The sequence below is a fragment of the Marmota monax genome, unplaced genomic scaffold (genome assembly GCF_021218885.2).
Source record: "Marmota monax isolate L192 unplaced genomic scaffold, Marmota_monax_Labrador192_F-V1.1 WCK01_AAM20220418_F8-fsc00001, whole genome shotgun sequence".
Lineage (NCBI taxonomy): Eukaryota > Metazoa > Chordata > Mammalia > Rodentia > Sciuridae > Marmota > Marmota monax.
Genome location: NW_026693777.1, coordinates 45761894 through 45783489, shown reverse-complemented (window position 1 = coordinate 45783489; position 21596 = coordinate 45761894). Strand labels below are relative to the sequence as shown.

At 38.3% G+C, this 21596-nt stretch overlaps 2 protein-coding genes across 5 annotated transcripts in view; one reads left to right on the top strand and one right to left on the bottom strand.

Moving 5' to 3' along the window:
• The window catches only part of Frmd5 (FERM domain containing 5), a 341331-nt gene extending 335034 nt beyond the window's left edge, over window positions 1-6297 (top strand). Inside the window, exons 14-16 of one of the 2 annotated variants that reach the window (XM_046461881.2) lie at window positions 3760-4103; window positions 4991-5041; window positions 5389-6297. In XM_046461881.2, the coding sequence (XP_046317837.1) occupies window positions 3760-4103; window positions 4991-5041; window positions 5389-5460 (467 nt within the window). In that variant the 3' untranslated portion in view covers window positions 5461-6297. Of the gene's footprint in view, window positions 1-3759 lie in introns of both variants that reach the window. The other variant, XM_046461880.2, reaches the window with a different exon arrangement.
• Window positions 6298-8725: 2428 nt separating this feature from the next.
• The window catches only part of Wdr76 (WD repeat domain 76), a 47821-nt gene continuing 34950 nt past the window's right edge, over window positions 8726-21596 (bottom strand). For all 3 annotated transcript variants that reach the window (XM_046461206.2, XM_046461204.2, XM_046461205.2), the window contains one exon: window positions 8726-10472. In XM_046461206.2, coding sequence (XP_046317162.1) covers window positions 10220-10472 — 253 coding nt within the window. In that variant the 3' untranslated portion in view covers window positions 8726-10219. The remainder of the gene's footprint in view (window positions 10473-21596) is intronic.

Below are 21596 nucleotides of genomic sequence, written 5' to 3'. Positions count from 1 at the left end.
ACTCCATACCCAAGGGTGCCAGCAGACAAGCATAGCCTATATTCCTTGTCATGCACCTCATAGGACTCATTGGCTCAGGTTGGGTAGGTAGGAACAGCTGTGTAGGAATGACCCTTACCAGCCTAATGGGGAGACAAGGTAGAAGAAGGTGGATATCTCATCTGGATGTGGAAAAAATATGACTTTAGCAGTTAAATGACTATCAGTGCAGGACTACCAAGCCTATGGAAATAAAAAATATTTCAACCCAGCCAGGGCAGGGAGAAGCCTTGAGGGATGTAATGAGAGCCTGGGAAGAAGGGCACAATCAACCAAAACCCCAGGGAACTTACTCTTGGACATGTGAAACTGGTGCATGAGCCATCCGACACTTTTAGAGTCCATAGAGCACATAAATTAGTACCTCAGAAATCATTTGACTTTTCCAGAGGAGGAGCTTTACTTGCTATCTCCAAAAGCCATGGAAGAAAATTACAAAAACATTATAAGGTTTACTTTAAACTAATTCTATGTTAATCTCAATAAAGAGGGGCCCTTTAAAAAGAAAAAACAGTCCTTTTATCAACACAGGACTGACACTGAGATGAGGCTCAAGTATGCTGATTCCCTTCATCCATTGTGCCCTTTGGGGCACCACTCAGCAGGAAGCAAACAGAAGATGGGACACATTCCTTTACCAGCCCCAGAGTCACCTTCCCACACTTCAGAGCCATCAAGCCCAAAGCTAGTGCATGACTTCATTGCACTCAAGTAGCCTGGATAAACCTAATGTCTTTTTGTCGGTACATCCTAGATTTCCTGGCAAAATCTTGATTCCCCTACCCTCTGGGATTGGTCCTTGCCCTCTGCTGTCCCTCATCCTCTGAGAGGTTGGCCCTTAAATGGGCCTCAGGCAAAGAACTACAGGCTGGGAAGCATTACTTTTTATGGCTCTAAGTGCTGCTGAGTACTAAATCCAGTGCCCTGATAACGTTGGCCTCTCCAAGCTGCTCCTTCCTTGCAGTTCAGCCTGATGAAGCTCAGGGAACAGACTTCTCTCTCCACAGAGGACACACACTGCTAAGGGGCTGCTGTGGCATGGGATCAGTGAAAATGCTTTGTCCCTAGTTGGCTTTCCGTCCTTTTCCTCTCTGTATCTCCCCTGCCTGGCTGGTTTCCCTGAAGAGATCAACTGGTTTCCACTAAAGAAGTATCCACCATGGGGAAGAGTCTGATTAAGATTCACACCAGAGTCAGCGTTCAGCTCCGGTTGACTAATCACTGCCTTCGGCCCTTAAGCGTGCGCATCCTGAGGATGGGGCCCCGGCTCCAGGGTAGGGTCCTGACAACTGTGACCCCCAGCTCATTGGGAGCCACTTCTGGGCAGGGGAGTCAGCTGAAGCAACTCCAAGGTAAAAGACGCACTCCTGTTTTGCTGTGCCACCCTTAGCCTAGATCCTTCCCACAGCACCCACCCCACACACTCCAGTCTAATAAGTTTGATGAAGGGCTGGATGGGTGGTGGTTTCTATAATAGTGAAAACTGAAATTCTTGTTCAGGACTAACCTGACATGGAATAACAACCTTAGAGGTGAGATCTGTTGGGGGAGAAGATTATTTCCTGAGCACTCATAGTGGCCAGGAAGTCTACTGGAAATGTATACCTTTTATCTATATTTACTGAGAGCACCACTAACTCAATATAATATGGCTTCTGATGACTCTCTGACTTGTTCTCTGATGTCACAATGTCTGCCTCTGTCCTTCCCCAACCAGCTTAGAGCTTAATTGTAGGCCAAGCTAAGTTTGCATTGAAGTGTTTACTGGCAGCAATGCTAGTCATGCTTTGGAAGATCTGGCAGTTGGAGTTGTCCTTGTTAGAGGGCAGGCCTTTGAGAGGGTATCAGTGCCCTGTGCTGAGGTTGCAGAGAAAGGAGACAAAGGAGTGCTTGGGAAAAAAGCCAAGCCAGCAACATACTACCAGGGCCTTGATGTTTCTTTTTATCAGTGACCCATGACACACTCCAAGATACATATTTCTGTTGTAGCATGTGCCAATGGGGGCATCAAAGAAGAATATTGGGTATATAATAAAGGTCAAAGGAGCATCAAGAGCTCTGGAAGAAGGGACAGGGCTCTTTATTTCATGTCCTTTTCTAACAGTTTCTTGTACAGTTAAGACGTAAATCTTGGGGCTGGGGTTGTATGTAGCTCAGTGGTAGAACACTTGCCTAGCATGTGCGAGGCCCTGGGTTCGATCCTCAGCACCATATAAAGATAAATAAAAGTATTGTGTCCAACTACAACTAAAAAATAAATATTTTTTAAAAAGAATAGCAATAATAATTAAAAAAAAAAAAAAGACCTAGGTCTCTAAGGCAGGTGTTAATTCCCCCGGAATCCAACTACATGATCAGTAACACCTTGAAATAGAGGCTTAGATTCCACCCTCGGTTTGCCATTAGCAACCAACCACATGACTTCAGGAAAATTTTGTAACATTTCACTCTAATTCATGGAGTTTTTGAAAGACAAAACCAAAGTGCTTTAAAAGTTTAAAACATATAAATTTAAGATTTTAGCATAAGGATGAATGACATACTGCTGGAACATAAGGAGATTCTGAAAGCAAAAGTTGAGAGCCATGGCAAATGGTGAGGGAAAGGGAAGAAAAATGTCATCCTCACCTTCCACCCCTACTCAGAACCAATTCCAGGACTCCTTCCTCTGGAGAATCCTTAACTGCACCCGTGCTGAGAAGGGATCCACCAAGCTAGTCAGGTGGACTACCTGTTATGAGGGAGTCCAGGAAGCGGAGCCACTCTGTGCAAAGGTTATTGACACCTTTTTAAGAGAGACCTTTGGGCTTCTAGAGCTAATCCTAAACCAGACAACTGCCTAATCAGCCCTGGTGTGCTGGGAACCTGATTCAGTCTGTCAACCTGGTGCATGCATCAGGGTCTATTCAGAGCAACAGAAGGGGATTCGCTTTTCTTGTCATAGGCCACAAAATCCAGGAGAGCTAATTTGGCACTACTGAGATGACCTGGAATGGAAGATGCAAGGTCACCATGCCTGAAACAAGAAGCCACTTTTTGGGAACACTTTGATGTGGTTCATATGTGGTGAATGTGAGCCTGAAGGCTCTGGCCTGGGTGGCTGCTATTCAGTTGAGGGTATAATCAGTTCCTGTTTTTTTCCTGCCAGAGAAACAGCCCTGGGGGAACCTTGGAAGGAGAGAAATTTTCCATCAGAGAAAAAAGATAATGAGTAGTTTTAGGGGTCAGAAGAGCAGTATTCCTAATAAATGCCTCATGAGCTCAAGACCTTGCATGCTGGGTTGTTAACAAGGATAAACAGTATTTAGCAATTAGTATTTAAGGAAGCCCAAGTAGGCAGAATACATTCTCCTCCTCCCTTCCCCATTCTTGCCTCTGAGGATTCTCCACCCAAAAGGCAGCCTTCAGATTTCTGAACCCTGGCCTCAGTGCTGTATCAGGGGCAATATAAATGAAATTCAGATCCTCTAACTGGGGCTAACACCAGGCCCAAGAAATTCAAGGCAGGAAAAGCAGAATCTTAAACAAATGAGTCAAATCTATGAGCAAAAAGAAAAATCTTCCAAAATGGCCACTGTGTTTTTGCTGCTGCTTTTGTCCTCTTCTTGCTATGTCAAAACAACGTAGTAGCCACTGCTACTACTACTGGGTTGTGCATCCAATCAAACAAGTATACACTGGGATCCAGAAAGCCTATTCATGTTCTTGTTGCCTTTCCAGGCCTCGAGTCCCTACGGGACAGTGCCCATTCCACCCCGGTGCGTTCTTCTTCCCACGGAGACACCTTTCTGCCTCACGTGAGAAGCAGCCGAGCAGACAGCAACGAGCGAGTAGCTGTGATTGCAGATGAGGCCTACAGCCCTGCAGACAGCGTGCTGCCCACCCCTGTGGCCGAGCACAGTCTGGAGCTGATGCTGCTTTCCCGGCAGATCAACGGAGCCACCTGCAGCATTGAGGAGGAGAAGGAGTCTGAGGCCAGCACCCCATCTGCTGCAGAGGTGGAGGCCCTTGGAGGAGAGCTGAGGGCCCTGTGTCAGGGGCACGGCGGGCCAGAGGAGGAACAGGTGAATAAGTTTGTTTTAAGTGTCCTCCGTTTGCTCCTTGTGACCATGGGACTCCTCTTTGTTTTGCTCCTCCTCCTGATCATCCTTACCGAGTCTGACCTTGACATTGCCTTTTTCCGCGATATCCGCCAGACCCCCGAGTTTGAACAATTCCACTATCAATACTTTTGTCCCCTCAGGCGATGGTTTGCCTGCAAAATCCGCTCAATGGTGAGCCTGCTCATTGACACCTGAGAAGGCATGACTCCTCCCAATAACTAGCCAGGTGGACCAAGGAGCCCGGCTACCCATTCCCAGCAATGGGACCCATCGTGGAACCATCGGCACACATATCAAGTCCTCCTTTCATGACTCAAAGTCCACTGCAGCCTAGGAGGGTTATTTCCCAGAAGAAAGGGATAGGCTCACGCCCTGTCTAAACAAACTGGGAAAACTCATTTTCTTCAGAGGTTCTTTCAAGAAAGGCTCAGCAACTCTTTCTCATCTTTCAATTTTGCAGGATAATTTTTGGTTTTGAATTTTGATTTTTCATAGATGTGTATTATTTTGAAAGTATCAAATAAAAATAATTTATTTTACTATTACTGATTACTGCAGTAGTGTCACCTAGCAGATGGGATGCTAGTTGAAGACAAGAGAGCTGTTGTTGTCCTCTTATTCTGCAGGTTATTTTTCTACTGGTGCCACCAGGTTCTGGGAGACATCACTGCAGCCTCAGCAGGGCAGGCCAGGGGTCTGGACAATGGGGACTGTTTAGATTTTCTTGCCAGACAAAACTTTTTAAAAAGTAAACATCCATGTAGAATGATTAAATGGAAAGTTGCTTCTTATGATGGTCTGAGTTGGATTTTCTTTTCCTTTTTTTTTTTTTTCCCAAATCTGAGCAGAGTGGGCATCTGAAGGGACCACCGGTACAGCAGCAGCACAGCAGGGGTGGGGTAAGTCTGTCCCCTTAGACTAGAGCCTGATGGGCATCTCGATGAGTTCTGTATAATGAACTAAGACATCTATGATTTTTTTTCCTGAAGAACCTCAAAACTTTTCTAGTTTTCCAGGGGCATTAAATGACTTCAGTGACGCCAGAGAGAGTACTGTCAGAAATGTTGGACAAAATGTAGTTATATACACAAGAGCTAAGTTACCCAAGAGACTGCTGAAATGCAGAAAACAGTGCTTATTTTGTACATAGTGTAACCCTCCCAAAAAAAGACTTTCGATTTATATTTTAACAGCAAAATGTTATTTTCTTAACTATTCATATTTTGTTTTTACTTTATGGATTAAGAAAATAGAACCTGATGAACTAAACGATGCAAGAAAGAAACTGATCCTGAGAATGCAAAACGTCAGAAAATAGAATTCCAAGATCAACAAACAGCCTTGGAAAGGACAAGGAAAAGAATCTTTTAAAATAAGATTTCTAAGAGATGCTTACAAAAGACAGAAGGTGAACTTGGCAGAGACCAACACTTAGATGTAGAAATGCTGCCCCCTAGGGTCATCCTCCACATCAAGAAATAAGTTCCAAAAAGGTACTTATCCTTGCTGAGGAAAGCCCTGAATGCTCACAGAAGCACAGGTCCACAGAGGGTGAGTGTGAGTCGCTAGGCCCGAGCTCTGCAACTCTTAAAACCATCACACACAAGATCTTGTCCTCATCTCAGGGAGAGATTTCTAAGTCATCTGGGGCCTGAGGACTTATGTGAGCATAATCAGTGGTCATATTCCTGGGACCTACACAATATGCCAACACAGCTGCCAATACAGTATGATGTTGGACAGTCCCAAAAGCAGAACAGAGAGAGTCATTTATTGATTTGATCTCTCCTGTTTTGTACCCTGAAATGATAGAACCAGTTCCATGTTCAGAATATAACAGCCATGAAAAAATCAGGGCTCTAAGGGGTGAGGGGGGAGAGTGGATTTGTCTAATTTTAAAGATAGATACTTTTTTCATCTAGACCACAGTTCAGGAAACTTCTGAAAAGTAAAGACAGTAAACTTTTTTTTGGTTCTGTCACAATTACTCAACTCTGCCATCACAGTACAAAAATATGGATTATGTGTGCATGAAGGAGCATATCCGTGTTCCAATACTACTATAAAAACAAGACAGTATGCTTATTTTGGTCCATGGGCCATAATATGCCAACCCTGATCTAGACAATAAAACTGACCATTATGGAGCAGAAGAGGGTCAGCTCTTCTCCAATTCCTGGCATGTGTGAAAGACCTAGGCCTTTTCCCAGTGGAAACACTAGGGTTGCTTGTTTACAGGGTGCTTGAACAACAAACCAGCAGAGATGTCTGGAGCCAAGATGAGCAAGATCAAGAACTGGAATGCTAAAACATGGCAAATCAAAAAATGGAAGTGGGCCTATCTGATCATTTTCATACCAGCAACAATTTGGGCAGAATCACAAACATAGTTACCAAGTGATGAGACAAAGTGAGGGAGATCCTAATAAAGATTCACTTAAACCAACTAGCCACTGCCACTTGTCATCTACATAGCAAAGGCTTTATTTAGCACAGGACTAAAGTGAAAAGTAGACCCAGAAATGAAAAGGCTGTCAGGAGACAGGGAGCTGGTGTTAACCTGGATATCTACTGTCTTATGCAACATAGATTACCTTCTAGTGTAGTGCTCCTACCTCAGTCTGTAGAACACGGTGTCTCTATGCAGTGAGTGAGAGCCTTGCCTCGGACCTTTCACATCCACACTAGAGAGATACAGTATCCCATTGCCTGGTGTGTTAACTTGTGTCTAGAATTCTAACAGTGCAGTAGTCCATACCATTTCTAGCAGCTGAACAGAAACTTTTGAGATTTGTTAAGGCTTTTCCCAGAAAATATGGATAGAAAAGTTTCCTTCAATTTGCTTTTCAAATTGTGCTTGAATAACAAACTTCCTTTGTTGGTAACTAGTCTTTTTTGATATCTCCCCACCATTAAAAACTGTTCAAGTTTTTTATCTGGTTTTTCGAGTTCTACTATGTCTCTCATTTTATCTCACTGTAGAAAAATCAATGGTTTCCATAGCATCATCTTTCGGAGGAAATAACTTTCTGAAGAATAGCGAACTGCATCTTTAAGCAGTAGAGGGTAAACTACCTGCAAATGTGAATTTCTTAGTTTCACTTAAAAATAGTTGTTAACCTTTCATGTGCCAAAAACTTGAGTTACATTTTCCTTCAAAGCAATGTACTTTTTTTCTACATATGCAGTATGTAGTTAGCATAAAATCATTGGTGCCATGAAAATTATTTTTAAACTTAAAATAAATATTTAAATACCATGAAAAAGTGGGCTCTTTGTTTTTTAACTTATATACCATCTCACAGTATCAAAAGTTACTAACACATAGATAAAAGGATACTACCAGTAGGATTTACATAGCTGACTGCTATTCACAATTGGATCATACAAAATAACATATATCCATCAAGTCTCATTGTCCCCCCATCCCAGAATAAATGACTAGAAACTGAAAAACTTTAAATGTGGAATAATTTGAGGTGAATTGGACCTTGTTCTGGTAATGAAAACCATGAAGCTTAAGTAGTTTTCTCAGGATTACCTAGTATGGCTGTTTGCTGGCTGAAGGAATTAAATCTTTGTATCCACAGCCTGAAGCTTGCTGCTTTTCTGAAGAACTTCCTTCACCAAATCTTCTCTGTGAAAAGGAAATTCAAAGACCAGAATACTAAAATAGGACTGAAGCAATTCAGATTCTGTTCATTTCGAATCATCTGTGGTCACTCCTAATCTGACCAAATCTCTGTCTACTCAATACGAGAACAACTCCTTAACAGCAAAAAGGCAGGTCACCTCAAAGAAAACAGCTCCACGGGAATTCAGAGCTTATGAGTTTAGGAGAAATCCAAAAGGTCAAACTGACAGCAAAAGTTTATCCCAAAGGAAAGGAGCAACCATAATACACATATAATTACAGAAGCCACACAGCTGTAAACCAGACTCAAGAAATTACATTACAGATTACAGTTTAAGAATGTCCTAAGGGAGGCAGTTTTTCTTTATGTGCTGTCTAGATGTACACAATTACTCTGTTATAAAGCTTATGACCAAGAAACAAGTGCCTACTCATTCTCCGTCCTTCCTGCATTGCCTCAAGAAGGTATAACTCTACTAAGTGAAACTGGATATAAATAGCAGTTTATGATGCTGCAATGGCAAAGGAAACCACAAAAGTCAGGAATTTTCTTGTGTTTATTGCAGAGACCCCCCCCCCATTACTACCAAGTATTCAAAGCTTAAATGATGGTACTAATTTGATCAAGAGTAGTTTTCAGCATCTTAAAACGAACAATTCCCACAGAACTAACCACTCTGGAAACTATGAAATTAATTGGTATAGAAAAAGGGAAAGGAAGCTTAAAGCCTTCCTTTACTGTTTTCCTAAACAGTTCAGACATAATTCAACCTCATTTAGCTTTACTTTCCATTTTGCAAATTAATGTTTCCATCACACTTACCAATGCTTGTATCATAACACCCAGAAAACACAACTCCCATTCTTTATAAACACCCATAACCTATTAATAAACTAAGTCTCAGAACACTTAAATTTAATTACAGAGAAAATTACTTAGAAAAAAATGTTCAAGGAAAATACTCACTTTATTTCTTTGCTATACAATTATGAGAAGATAATATTTCCTAATTCTTATAATTCAAACATATTGTCTAAGCTTTTAGTTACAAGTCTTTCAGTAGTACTTTGGCAATGAAGAACAATGGAAAAAGCTGAATAGATGTTACACAGTAATATTAGTAACTGATTTAGCAACCCCTCTTCCCAACAGCAGGCCCATTGAAATTACCATTAACTTCTGAGAAAACAATTTCTTAAAAAAAAAAAAAAAAGTAGTATGATATGTCCCAAAATATGAAGAGAAATTAAAGTTATTCAGACTATTAAATCTGAAGAGCTTAAAGACAGACAGACTAGGGCATCTGGGACATACTAAGGCAGTAGCATTCACTTCTAATTAAAAAATTTTTACATCAGTATATACATAAACATAAACCTACATATATATGCATATTAACTAAGTTTTATAAAACAATATTTATTCTTATTATGTTTTCTGTTCTTAAGTAATTCTTCCTTTTTTTTTAAACACTACTTCTAACCTCTGACCATTAAACAGACTTCCTATCAAGAGCTATAATTCCTAGTCTTACATTGGAATATAGGTATTATGGCAGATCCCTATATTTCTCAGATCCCTCTCCTAGACTATCCTCCTTGGCTGTGTCTCAGAAGCCGTTCAGAGGAAGAGGAAAAGCAAGGCTCCACATACCCAGACTAAATTGTTCTTAGCAATTTTCTTGGCATTTCATATAAATTTTTTTTGGGGGGTGGGGTATCAGGAATTGAACTCAGGGGCATCTGAACACCAAACCACATCCCTAGCCCTATTTTATATTTTATTTAGAAAGCAGGGTCTCACTGAGTTGCTTAGCACCTTGCTTTTGCTGAGGCTGGCTTTGAACTTGTGATTCTCCTGTCTCAGCCTCCCAAACTGCTGGGATTATACACGTGCGCCCCCATGCCCGGCTTATATAAAATTTAACTGAGAGGCAGGTGCAAAAAAAAAAAAAAAAAAAAAAAAAAGTTCTTGTTTTTAAAAACTAAGTTTCAAAATCATTGAGTTAGAAGACCTTTCAGGACTCCTTCCAGCATATAAGCCTAAAAATAAACATTCACTACAAACTTAGAAAATAAACCACAAATCTATATATCATTGTAGACTAAAAATTACTATCATTATATAACAAAAAGTTAATACTGATCATTCAAGCTTTATAATTTATCTTGTTAGACTTTCTCAACATACTGCCTGATTAAAAGTGCTAAAAGCATCTCAGCCTCTACTCAAATTCCCTCTCCATGCCTGAGAAGCATCTTCTGAGGCTTCTCCCTTACTAAATTTAGTATATTCTGCTCATAGTTCTTATTAATAAAGCAATTTTATATTTTATAAATATAACACCAAGTAAACACACTAAGCTATGTGTATCATTAGGTTTCTTAGACAGTGATGAATTTGAACAAATAGGTATACCTACCTAGAAACTAAGTAGCTTTCTTAATTCATAAAAACATGTAACTTCCCACTGGAATTACCTCCAGCCAGAATATACCGAGTTGGGTGCATGACATTGATGGAACACACAGAGGCAAGACATTCTCCAAGAAAAGAATGCACCCTCTTTCCTGTCTCATGGAAGATTTCCACTCGTCGTGGATGGGCCATGCTGCCAACTAAGATACAATCTTCTTGTTTAGGGTCCCACACGGCTTGGAACCGGGTCAGCCATCGTCCAGTGATAGTGTTGTGCCTAGATGAGGGGAAAAACAACAGTACTTTGTAAAAAATTAGTGTTGAAATAACTCACAGTACAATTGGGCAGCGGGTAAAGATGGCATTGTAATAAATGCTAGTTTTCTCTTTTAATGACAAGTTTCTTCTCACCAATCTTATCTCATCCTCCTACAAGTCTGAAACTCAGAAAACATGAGGTCTTCCTCAACTTTGAACTTCTGGTACTGAGCAGAGTTAATTATGCTCAGAGGATAGTAACCAAGTGACTATCAAAATGGTACCTTCCAGCTGAGGTTGTGGCTCAGTGGTAGAGTGCTCATCTAGCATGCACGAGGCTCTGGGTTCAATCCTCAGCACCATATAAAAAATGTAAAATAAATAAATATATATATACTGTGTCCATCTAATACTAAAAAATAAATATTAAAAAAAATGGTACCTTCCTTGCTCACTGTTCCTAGATCAATGTACTTTTTTCTTATAAGCATATCCAAAGAAAAGTCCTGAAAATAAGAAATCTATAAACTAGGTTATTTCTTGCTTTAACAAGATCTGCCACTTTCCCTATTACATTCCCCTGACATCTGAACTTAAGACCATTTTATATGCCATACAATTTTTTTTTTTTTTTGCTATCACAGTTCATACAACTTTAAAATTAAAAAAAATACATGCACTCCTGTAATCCCAGTGGCTCAGGAGCCTGAGGCAGGAGGATCACAAATTCAAAGCCAGCCTTAGCAAAAGCAAGGCACTAAGCAACTCAGTGAGACCCTGTCTCTAAATAAATTACAAAATAGGGCTGGGGATGTGGTTCAGTGGCTGGGTGCCCTTGAGTTCAATCCCTGGTACAAAAAAAAAAAAAAAATACATTTAGGTCTCAAAGAATAAATCACAAGAGAAATTACAAAACATTGAAGACAAATGAAAATGACAACACAACATACAAAATTTATGCATGCAGTGAAAACAATACTAAGAGATAAATGCTTATATTAAAAAACAAAAACAGGGCTGGGGATGTGGCTCAAGCGGTAGCATGCTTGCCTGGCATGCGTGCGGCCCGGGTTCAATCCTCAGCATCACATATAAACAAAGATGTTGTGTCCGCCAAAAACTAAAAAAATAAATAAATATTTTAAATAAATTCTCAAAAAAAAAAAAAAAAAAACAGGGCTGGGGATAGAGTTCAGTAGTAGAGTGCTTGCCTAGCATGCATGAGGCCCTAGGTTCAACCCACCAAAATAAAGGAAGAGAAATATCTCAAATCAATAACTTAAGCCTGTAATTCCAAGACTCAGAAACAGAACAAACTAAACCCAAAGTTAGCAGAAGAAAGAAAGAAAACAAAGTTGAGCACAGAAATAAATAAAAACAACAGGAAAAAAAATCAGGTAAACTAAGAGATGTTTTTTAAAAAGATCAACAAAATTGGCAAACCCTTAGCTAGGTTAACCAAGAAAAAAAATTCAAAAAAAAATAAAATCAAAGAGGGAACATTACAACTGATGTCACAAAAAGGATTTTAAGAGAATACTATGAACAATTATAAGCAAACTAGATAATCCAGAAGACAAATTTCTAGAAATATAACCTAATAAGACTTACTCCTAAAGACATAAAAACTCTAAACAGTCCTATAATTTTATAACAAGGAGATTGAAGAAGTAATCAAAAACCTTCCAAAAGAAGTACAAAGCCTGATGGCTTCACCAAAGAATTCTACTAAATACTGATAAGAATTGATATCAGTGCTTCTCAGATTTCTTCAAAGTATGGAAGGGAACACTGCCATACTCATTCTGAGGACAGCCTCACTCTGATACTAAAGCCAGACAAATATACAAGAAAACTATAGACCAATATCCTTGATCAATACTGATGTAAAAATCCTGAACAAAATAGCAAACCAAATTCAACAGAGCATTAAAATAACTACACATCATTAGCAAGTGGGATTCAAGGATGGTTCCACCATCAATTTAACACACTATTGAAAAAAAAAACACACTATTGTACTAGAATAAATAAGAAATAAATAAAGAAAAGCATATGATTATCTCAATTGATAAAGAAAAACCATTTGACAAACTTCAATGCATCGTCATGCTAAAAACACTCAACAAACTAGGAATAGAAGGAAACTATATCTACAAAATGAAAGCCATACCTGAAAAGCTCAAAACCAATATGTTCAATAAAAAAAGACTTTTAAGATTTCCTCCGAGATCAAGATTAAGACAGGGTTGTGCTCTCCTGTCACTTCTATTCAACACAGGACTAGAATTCTAAGCCACCATAATTAAATAAGAAAAAGAAATGAAGAAATAAAATTACCTGTTTGCAGAGGACATGATCTTAAATGTAAAAAAAAATTAAAGATTCTATGCAAAAAAAAAAAAAAGTGTATAATAAGCAACTTTACTAAACGAACACATAAAAATTAGTTGTTTAAGCCAGGCAAGGTGGCACATGCCTGTAGTTCCAGCTACTCAGGAGGCTGAGTCAGGAAGACTGCTTGAGCCCAAGAGTTAAGGGCCAACCTGGGCAATATAATGAAACCTCCTCTCTTTTTTTTTTTTTAAAAAAAAAGGAGGGGGTCTACTGGGTGTAGTGATGCATCCCTGTAACCCCAGCAACTCGGGAGGTTGAGTGGCAGGAGGACTGCAACTTCAAGGCCAGCTGGGGCAACTTAGTGAGGGCCTCTTCAAAATAAGAATAAAAAGGGTTAGAGATGTGGATTAGTGGTTAATTTTCCCTGGGTTCAATCCCTGGTACCAGAAGGAAAAAAAGAAAAATTCATATGGGAGCTCAAATAGTCAAAGCTATCTTGAAAAGAAGACAAAGTTGAAGACCTTTAATTGTTAATTTCAAAACATGATACAATATGGTAATACAAGATAAAAAACAAATAGGGCTGGGGTTGTGGTTCAGTGGTAGAGCACTTGCCTAGCACAGGTGAGGCACTGAGTTCAATCCTCAGTACCACATACAAATAAATTAAATAAAGGTATTGTGTCCATCTACAACTAAAAATGTTTTTTAAAAAAGGACAAACAGGATTACTTCAAACTAAAACTCTTCTTGCACAGCAAAGGAAATGGTCAACAGTGAAGAGACAAAATATTTGCAAACTGTCTGACAAGGTATTAATATCCAAAACATACAAGCAACCACCCCCCCCCAAAAAAAAAGAAAAAGAAACAGCAAAAAGAATCTGATTTAAAAATGGGCAAATAATTTGAATAGACACTTGTCAAAAGAAGATATATAAATGGTCAACCAGTATATGAAAAAATGTTCTATATCACTAATCATCAGGTAAATGCAAATCAAAACCACAATGAGATATCATCTAACTCCATTTAGAATAACTATAATCAAAAAGACAAGGGCTGGGACTGTAGCTCAGTGGTAAGAGCGTTTGCCTTGCATATGTTAGGCTCTGGGTTTGATCCTCAGCACCACATAAAAATAAATATACTGTGTATACCATATAACACTATTTAGCTATAGAAAGTACAAAATCCTGTCATTTGCAACAACATGGATAGAACTGGAGATCATAATGTTAAGTGGAATAAACCAGACACAGAAAGACAAATACCACATGACTTCACTCATCTGCAGGACCTAAAATGGCCAAGCTTATAAAACTAGTGACCAGAAGAGTAGCTACCAGAGGCTGGGAGGAGGAGATGGAGTTCTACCTAATAGATACAAAGTATAGCCAGACAGAAGAATAAGTGTTGGTGTCTTATTGTACAGAGAGTAATTATAGTTAACAATATTGTACCATACAATCCCAAATGGCTAGGATTTTTAATCTTAATACAAAATGATAAATGTTTGAGATGAATAACTAAGTATCCTAGTTGAATAATAATATACAATGTATAAATCATCTATAGCCCATAAAGATATACAATTATGTATCAATAAAAATTTTTTAAGAAGCATAATACAAGGGCAGGGGTTGTGGCTCAGTGGTGGAGCGCTTGCCGAGCGCTTGCCTAGCGCGTGTGGGGCCCTGGGTTTGATCCTCAGCACCACATAAAAATAAATAAAATAAAGATATTGTGTCTAACTAAAAACTAAATATTGTTTTAAAAAGCATAATACAAGGCAACAGTAATTAAGACAGTGTGTTACTGGAATAAAGATATAAATATAGACCAGGGGAACAGAATAAATACCTCAGAAATAAACCCTCAGGGGCCAAGACTACAACAATAGGGAAATGACAATATATTCAACAAATAATGATGGGAAAACTGGTATTCATGTGCAAATGAATAATCCTCGACTTATACCAATTACAAAAATTAAGTCAAAGTAGATTAAAAATCAACCTGAGACCTAAAGTTATAAAATCCTAGGAAAAAAACACATGAAAAGCTTTAAGGCATTAGATTTGGCAATGATTTCTTGGATATGACACAAAAAGCATGGACAACAAATGCAAAAGTAGAGAAATGGGATTATATCACACTGAGAAACTTCTGCACTTCAAAACAAACAATCTACAGAGTGAAAGACAATCTAAAGAATTTGAATAAATGTTGGCAAATCATGTATTCAATAAGGGGTTAATGTCCAGAATACATAAAGAACTCCTATAACTCAACAAATAAAGCAACAAAACCAAATAACTCAATTGGAAAACGGGCAAAGGACTTGAATAGATATTTCTTCAAAGAAGATATACAAATGGCAAAGCCTAAAAAAAGATAATCAAATCACTAATCATTAGACAAATGTAAATCAAAACTACAATGGGTAAGAATCCCTTGAGGCCTGGGGTTGTGGCTCAGTGGTAGAGCACTAGCCTGTGTGAGGCCCTAGGTTCGATCCTCAGCACCACATATAAATAAATAAAACGGAATCCCTTGACACCCACCAGGATGAAGAGAAAATGAACCCTGGGCATTCCTGGTGGGACATGTAAAACAGTGCAACCAATATGGAAAATAGTATGGTGGTTACTCTCAAAATTAAAAATAGAATTACCATATTACCATTACCCTTTTCTGTGTACACATCCAGAAGAATTCCGCCAGACAGTGACATTTACTTATACTCCCAGTTACTTGGAAGTCTGAGGCAGGAGGATCCCAAGTTTGAGCTAGTCTCAGCAACTTAGTGAGACACTGTCTCAAAATATAATTTTTTTAAAAAAGGGTTGGGGATGTAGCTCAGTGGTAGAGCAACCCTGGGTTTAATCACCAATGCTACAAAAGAATTCAAAGCAGTATTTTCAGAAAATATCTGTACAGCCATGTTAATAGCAGCATTATTCACCATAGTCAAGAAATTGAAACAACCCAAATATCCACTGGCAGATGAATGGATAAATAAAATGTGGTAAACACATGTAAAATATAACATGGCCTTTAAAAGGAGACCTTGTCACATACTACAATGTGAATGAACACTGAGGACCTATACTAAGTGCAATAAAAGGACAAATAGAATATGATTCTACTCACATGGGGTAACTAGCATGATCAAAATCTAAAAGTAGTGGAGAGGAAGAAATGATCAGTATAAGCAGTCAATGTAATAATCTTCCCTGCCACATGGTTAAAAGGCATTTGTATCCAGCTCTGCATGTGTTTAAAATAAATGTCTTTAAAATAAAAAAAAAATCTAACAGTAAAGGGCTGCCCTTTTATTTTCTATACCTTTATACCACTAACAATCCTTCCTTTTCTTTTCTTTTTTTTTCCTTTGGTACCAGAGATTGAACGGAGGGGCGCTTAACCACTGAGCAACATCCCTAACCCTTTTTATTTTTTATTTTAAGACAGGGTCTCTAACCAAGTTGCTGAGGCTGGCTTCCAACTTGCAATCCTCCTGCCCCTAGCCTTCCCAGCTGCTGGGATTGTGTAAACAATCCTTTATTATTAAAGAAGCAGGGACTATAGAAAGCCATATTTCCTACTGCCACTAAATGACCCAAGCTTTAATGAAAATTTTTACTGTTCAAAAATAATCACTTTAACTTAAAAAAAAAAAAAAAAAAAGAAACACATTATGGGTTGGGATTGTCGCTCAGTGGTAGAGCGCTCACCTAGCATGTGCGAGGCCCTGGGTTCGATCCTCAGCACCACATAAAAATAAAAGAAAGATACTGTGTCCAACTACAACTAAATAAATAAATAAAACATATTAGAAGCCGGGTGTGGTGGCACACACCTGTAATCCCAGCACCTGAGGAGGCTGAGATAGGAGGATCAAGAGTTCAAAGCCACCTAAGCAACAGCAAGGCACTAAGCAACTCAGTGAGACCCTGTCTCTAAATAAAATACAAAATAGAGCTGGGGATGTGGCTAAGCAGTCGAGTGCTCCTGAGTTCAATCCCCGGTACCAAAAAAAAAAAAAATATTAGAAACTGATAAACTAGCTGGTATTACACTTGTGCCATCGCTGTATAGGGGACACTACAAGAAAAGTGAAGGCCAATATCCCTGATGAACAAAGATGCAAAAGTCTTCAATAAAATACTAGCAGTCAGATGTGGTGGTGCACACCTGTAATCCCAGCAACTGGGAGATTGAGGCAGGAGGATCACAAGTTCAAGGCCAGTCTCATTCAGCAACTTAGCAAGACCTTGTTTTGAAATAAAATATATAAAGGGTTGGGGATGTAGCTCAGTAGTGATGTGTCCCTGGGTTCAATCCCCGGTACGTACGTACATACATACATACATAAATAAATAACAGCATTATACTTTCACACTTCCCAGGCTCCAAAACCCTGAACCAAAATAAACCTCTCTTTTTATAAATTTCTAGGCTCCATTATTCTACTATAACAATGGAAAACCAAAATCAACAGCATTTTAAAGAGATTGTTCATTATGATAAAGTGAGAGTTACCCTAAGGATACAAGAATGGTCAAAATATGCAAATCTATAAATACGATACTCCACATTAACACAATGAAGCAAAAAACCCATGACTATCTCAACAGATTTTGAAAAATATTTGACAAACTTCAATCCCTTTCCTGATAAAATCCTCTCAACAAATAAGGTAGTGAAGTATTGTACCTCAACATAGTAAAGACCATAGACAATAAAAACCACAGCAAAATTCATATGCAACAGTGAAAAATTGAAAGCTTTTCCTCTAAAATCAGAAACAAGGCAAGGATGCCCCCTCTTGCCCCTTCTATTCCACAGAGTACCAAAAGTAACTCCCAGACAGAACAATAAGGAAGGAAAAAGAAATAAAAGGCATCCAAATTGGAAAAGAAGTAAAATTGTTATTGTTCGAAATCAATATGACCATAGAAGTAAAACTGTCATTGTTCACAGTCAATATGACCATAGGTACAAATTAATCCTAAAAACTGATGAAAATTTCAAAAAGCTTCAGAACATAAAATTTAACATACAAAATCAGTGGTATTTCTTTTGGGGGGGTGAGCAAGGTAATGGTAAACTAACCCAGGGGATGACTTTTCTATACACTCTATACATCAACATCTAAAAAAGAAATAAAGAAAACATCCCTAAGGCTGGGGATGTAGCTCAGTGATAAGAGCACTTGTCTAGCATGCAAGAGGTCCTGGGTTCAATCCTAAGGGAGGGAGGGAAGAAGAAAAGAATTCCACATATAATAACTACAAAAAAGTAAAATGCTTCAGAATAAATTTTTTGTTGTGGTTGTTGGAAAAAACTTCCCTTTTGTTCAGATAGAACCCTCCTGACCTGTAGCTGCTTCAGAATAAATTTTGATTTTGTTTTCCGAGATAGGGTCTTACCTCAAATTTCTGGACTCAGGCAATCCTCCTGCCTCAGGTTATAGCTAGGACTACAAGCACACACCACCATACCCACTTTCAGGAATAAATGTAATGAACCAAGAAGGTTGCTGTGGTTTGAATACATGTTTTTCCCTCTGAAACTCAAGTGGAAGCTTGATTTTGCAGCAGTGTTGGATGGTGGGCATTGGGTCATGGAAGTAGAGGTCTCGTGAATGGATTAATACCTTTCTTGGATGAGTGAGTTCTCACTCTCACAGAATCACATTAGTTCCTGCAAGAACAGGCTGTTGTTAAGCGAGTCCACCTCTGTATTTTGTCTTTCACCGGCACCTGCTTGTCCTCCTGCTTTCCAACATGAGTTGAAGGAGCATGAGGCCCTCACCAGAAGCTAAGTAGATGCCAGCATTATACTTTCACACTTCCCAGGCTCCAAAACCCTGAACCAAAATAAACCTCTCGTCTTTACAAATTTCCAGGCTCCAATATTCTATTATAACAATGGAAAATAGATTATGGCAGAGGTAAAAAGACCTAAATGCTGAAAACTACAAAATTCTGATAAAAAAAAAAATTGAACAAGACACAAATAAATGTAAAGATATCCTGTGTTCACAGATTAAAAAAAACTGGTATTGGGACTGGGGTTGTGGCTCAGCCATAGAGCGCTCGCCTAAAGCGTGCAAGGCCCTGGGTTCAATCCTCAGCACCACATAAAAATAAATAAATAAATAAAGGCATTGTGTACGACTAAAAGAAATTAAAAAAAAAAAAAAGAAAGAAAGAAAAACTGGTATTTTAAAAATGTCCATACTTCTCAATCTATAGATTCAATGTGATTTCTATCAAAATTCCAAAGACATTTTTTATAAAAATAGAAAGCAATGCTAAAATTCTGGAGAGCCAATCAAATATTATGCAAACAAAGCTGAAGCATCACACTACCTGGCTTAAAAATATACTACAAAGCTACTATAATTAACATGGTATTGACATAAAAACAGATATACATATAAATGTATCTGAATATACAGCCTAGAGATAAATCCACACCATTTACAGTCAACTGATTTTTGACAAAGATGCCAAGAACACACAATAGGGAAAGTACAGTCTCTTCAATAAATGATGTTAGAAAAATAGGATATTCACATACAGAAGAATGAAAATGGATTTCTACCATACACCAATATCAATTTAAATGGATTAAAGACTTAAATGCAAGACCTAAAACTGGAAGACTACTAGAAGAACACAGGGGGAAGTTCCATAACATTAGTCTGGAGTATGAGTTTTGGGATATGAACTCAAAAGCACAGGCAATAAAAGCAAAAATAAGTCAGGCATAGTAGTGCACACCTGTAATCCCAGTGGCTTGGGAGGCTGAGGCAGGAGGATTACAAGTTCAAAGTCAGCCTCAGCAACTGAGTGAGGGCCTGATTAACTTAGCGAGAGCCTGTCTCAAAATAAAAAATAAGGACTAGGGATGTTGCTCAGTGGTTAAGAGCACCTGAGTTCAATCCCTGTTACCACCCTCACCCCCCAAAAAAATAGACTAATGGAACTTTATCAAACTAAAAACCTATTGCACAACTAAGGAAACCATCTGCAGAGTGAAAAGACAATCTATGGAAGAAAATATATGTATCTGAGGAGTTAATATCCAAAATACATAAGGAACTCAACTCCATAAAAAAAACAACCCAATTAGAAAATGGGCAAAGTATGTGAATAGATACTTCTTTTAAAAAAGATGTATACATGGCCAACAGATAGGTTTTTAAAAGTTCAGCTTCACTATATCAGAGAAATACAAATTAAAACCACAATAAAATATCCCCTCACATCTGTTAAAACAGCTATTATTAAGTCATAGCGTAGGGCTAGGGGTTCAGCTCAATGGTAAAGTATCTGCTTAGCAAGCACCAGGCCCTGAGTTTGATCTTTAGCACAAAAGAAAAAAATAAATAAATAAATGTTGGAATGTTGGAGAGGATGTAGAGAAAAAGAAACCCTATACACTGTTGGTGGAAATGTAAACTGGTACAGATACTATAGAAAGCAGTATGAAGGTTCCTCAAACTATTTAAAAAATGAACTACCAGGGCTGAGACTTGCCTCACATGTGTAAGGCACTAGGTTCAATCCTCAGCACCACATAAAAATAAGTAAAATAAAGGCATGCTGTCCATCTACAACTACAATAAAGAAAAAGAAAAGAAAAGAAAAGGAAAGAAAAGGAAAGAAAGAAAGAAAGAAAGATAGATGATCCAGCAATCTCACTACTGGGTATATATCCAAAGAAAAATTAAATCAGTGAGTCAGATATTTGCACTCCTGTGTTCATCGCAGAATTATTCACAATAGCCATGATTACTGAATCAGCCTAAGTATCCATCAACCAATTAATGAATAAAATACAATTGCAATGCTATTCAGCCTTTAAAAAGAGAGAAATGTTGTCATTTGCAACAACATGAGCAAACCTGAAAGACATGTTTAGTGAAATAAACTAGGCATCAAAAAATAAATGCCACATAATCTCAATCACATGAAGAATCTAAAAAAGTTGAACTCAGAATGATGGTTAACAAAAGCTGGTGGGGGAAGGGTTGGGAGATGTTGGTCAAAGAACACAAATTCTCGTGGGAATAAGTTCAAGATATCTATTGTATACATGATGATTATAGTTAATAACGATGTGTCATATTCTTCAAAATCACTGATTTTTTTAAGTGTTCTCACCCAAAAAAATGGTGTGAAGTAATGCATATGCTAATTAATTAAATGTAGCCATTCCATAATATATACATATTTCAAAACATGCTATATACAATAAACATGTACTTTTTTTTTTTTTTTGATAATGGGGATTAGACCCAGGGGCGCTCAACCACCAAGCCACAACCCCAGGCCTTTTTTGTATTTTATTTAGAGACAGGGTCTCACTTAGTTGCTTAGCGCCTTAGTTGCTGAGGCTGGCTTTGAACTCACAATCTTCCTGCCTCAACCTCCTCCAGAGCCAATGAGATTACAGGTGTGGGCCACCGTGCCCAGCCTATGTACAATTTTTGTCAAGTAAATTGTGAATATGAAAAAAAGAAACTTTTAAGCTAGAACATAAAGTATGGAAGAGAAATTTAAATGGCAAAAAACTTACAAAAAATAAATATACTTAAGTATAGCCTATAAAGACTATAAATCTCAGAAAGCAACAATCACACACCCTGTCCCCAACTTCATAAACACTAAAAAACGGAGTTATCAAGGGAGAAGGCATGGTGTAAAGCTAGGTGTAAAAAAACACTCACTCTCTCTAAACAGCAGATGGAAAAAGAGGGTAATCAAAGAAATTAAATAAGTAGGAAG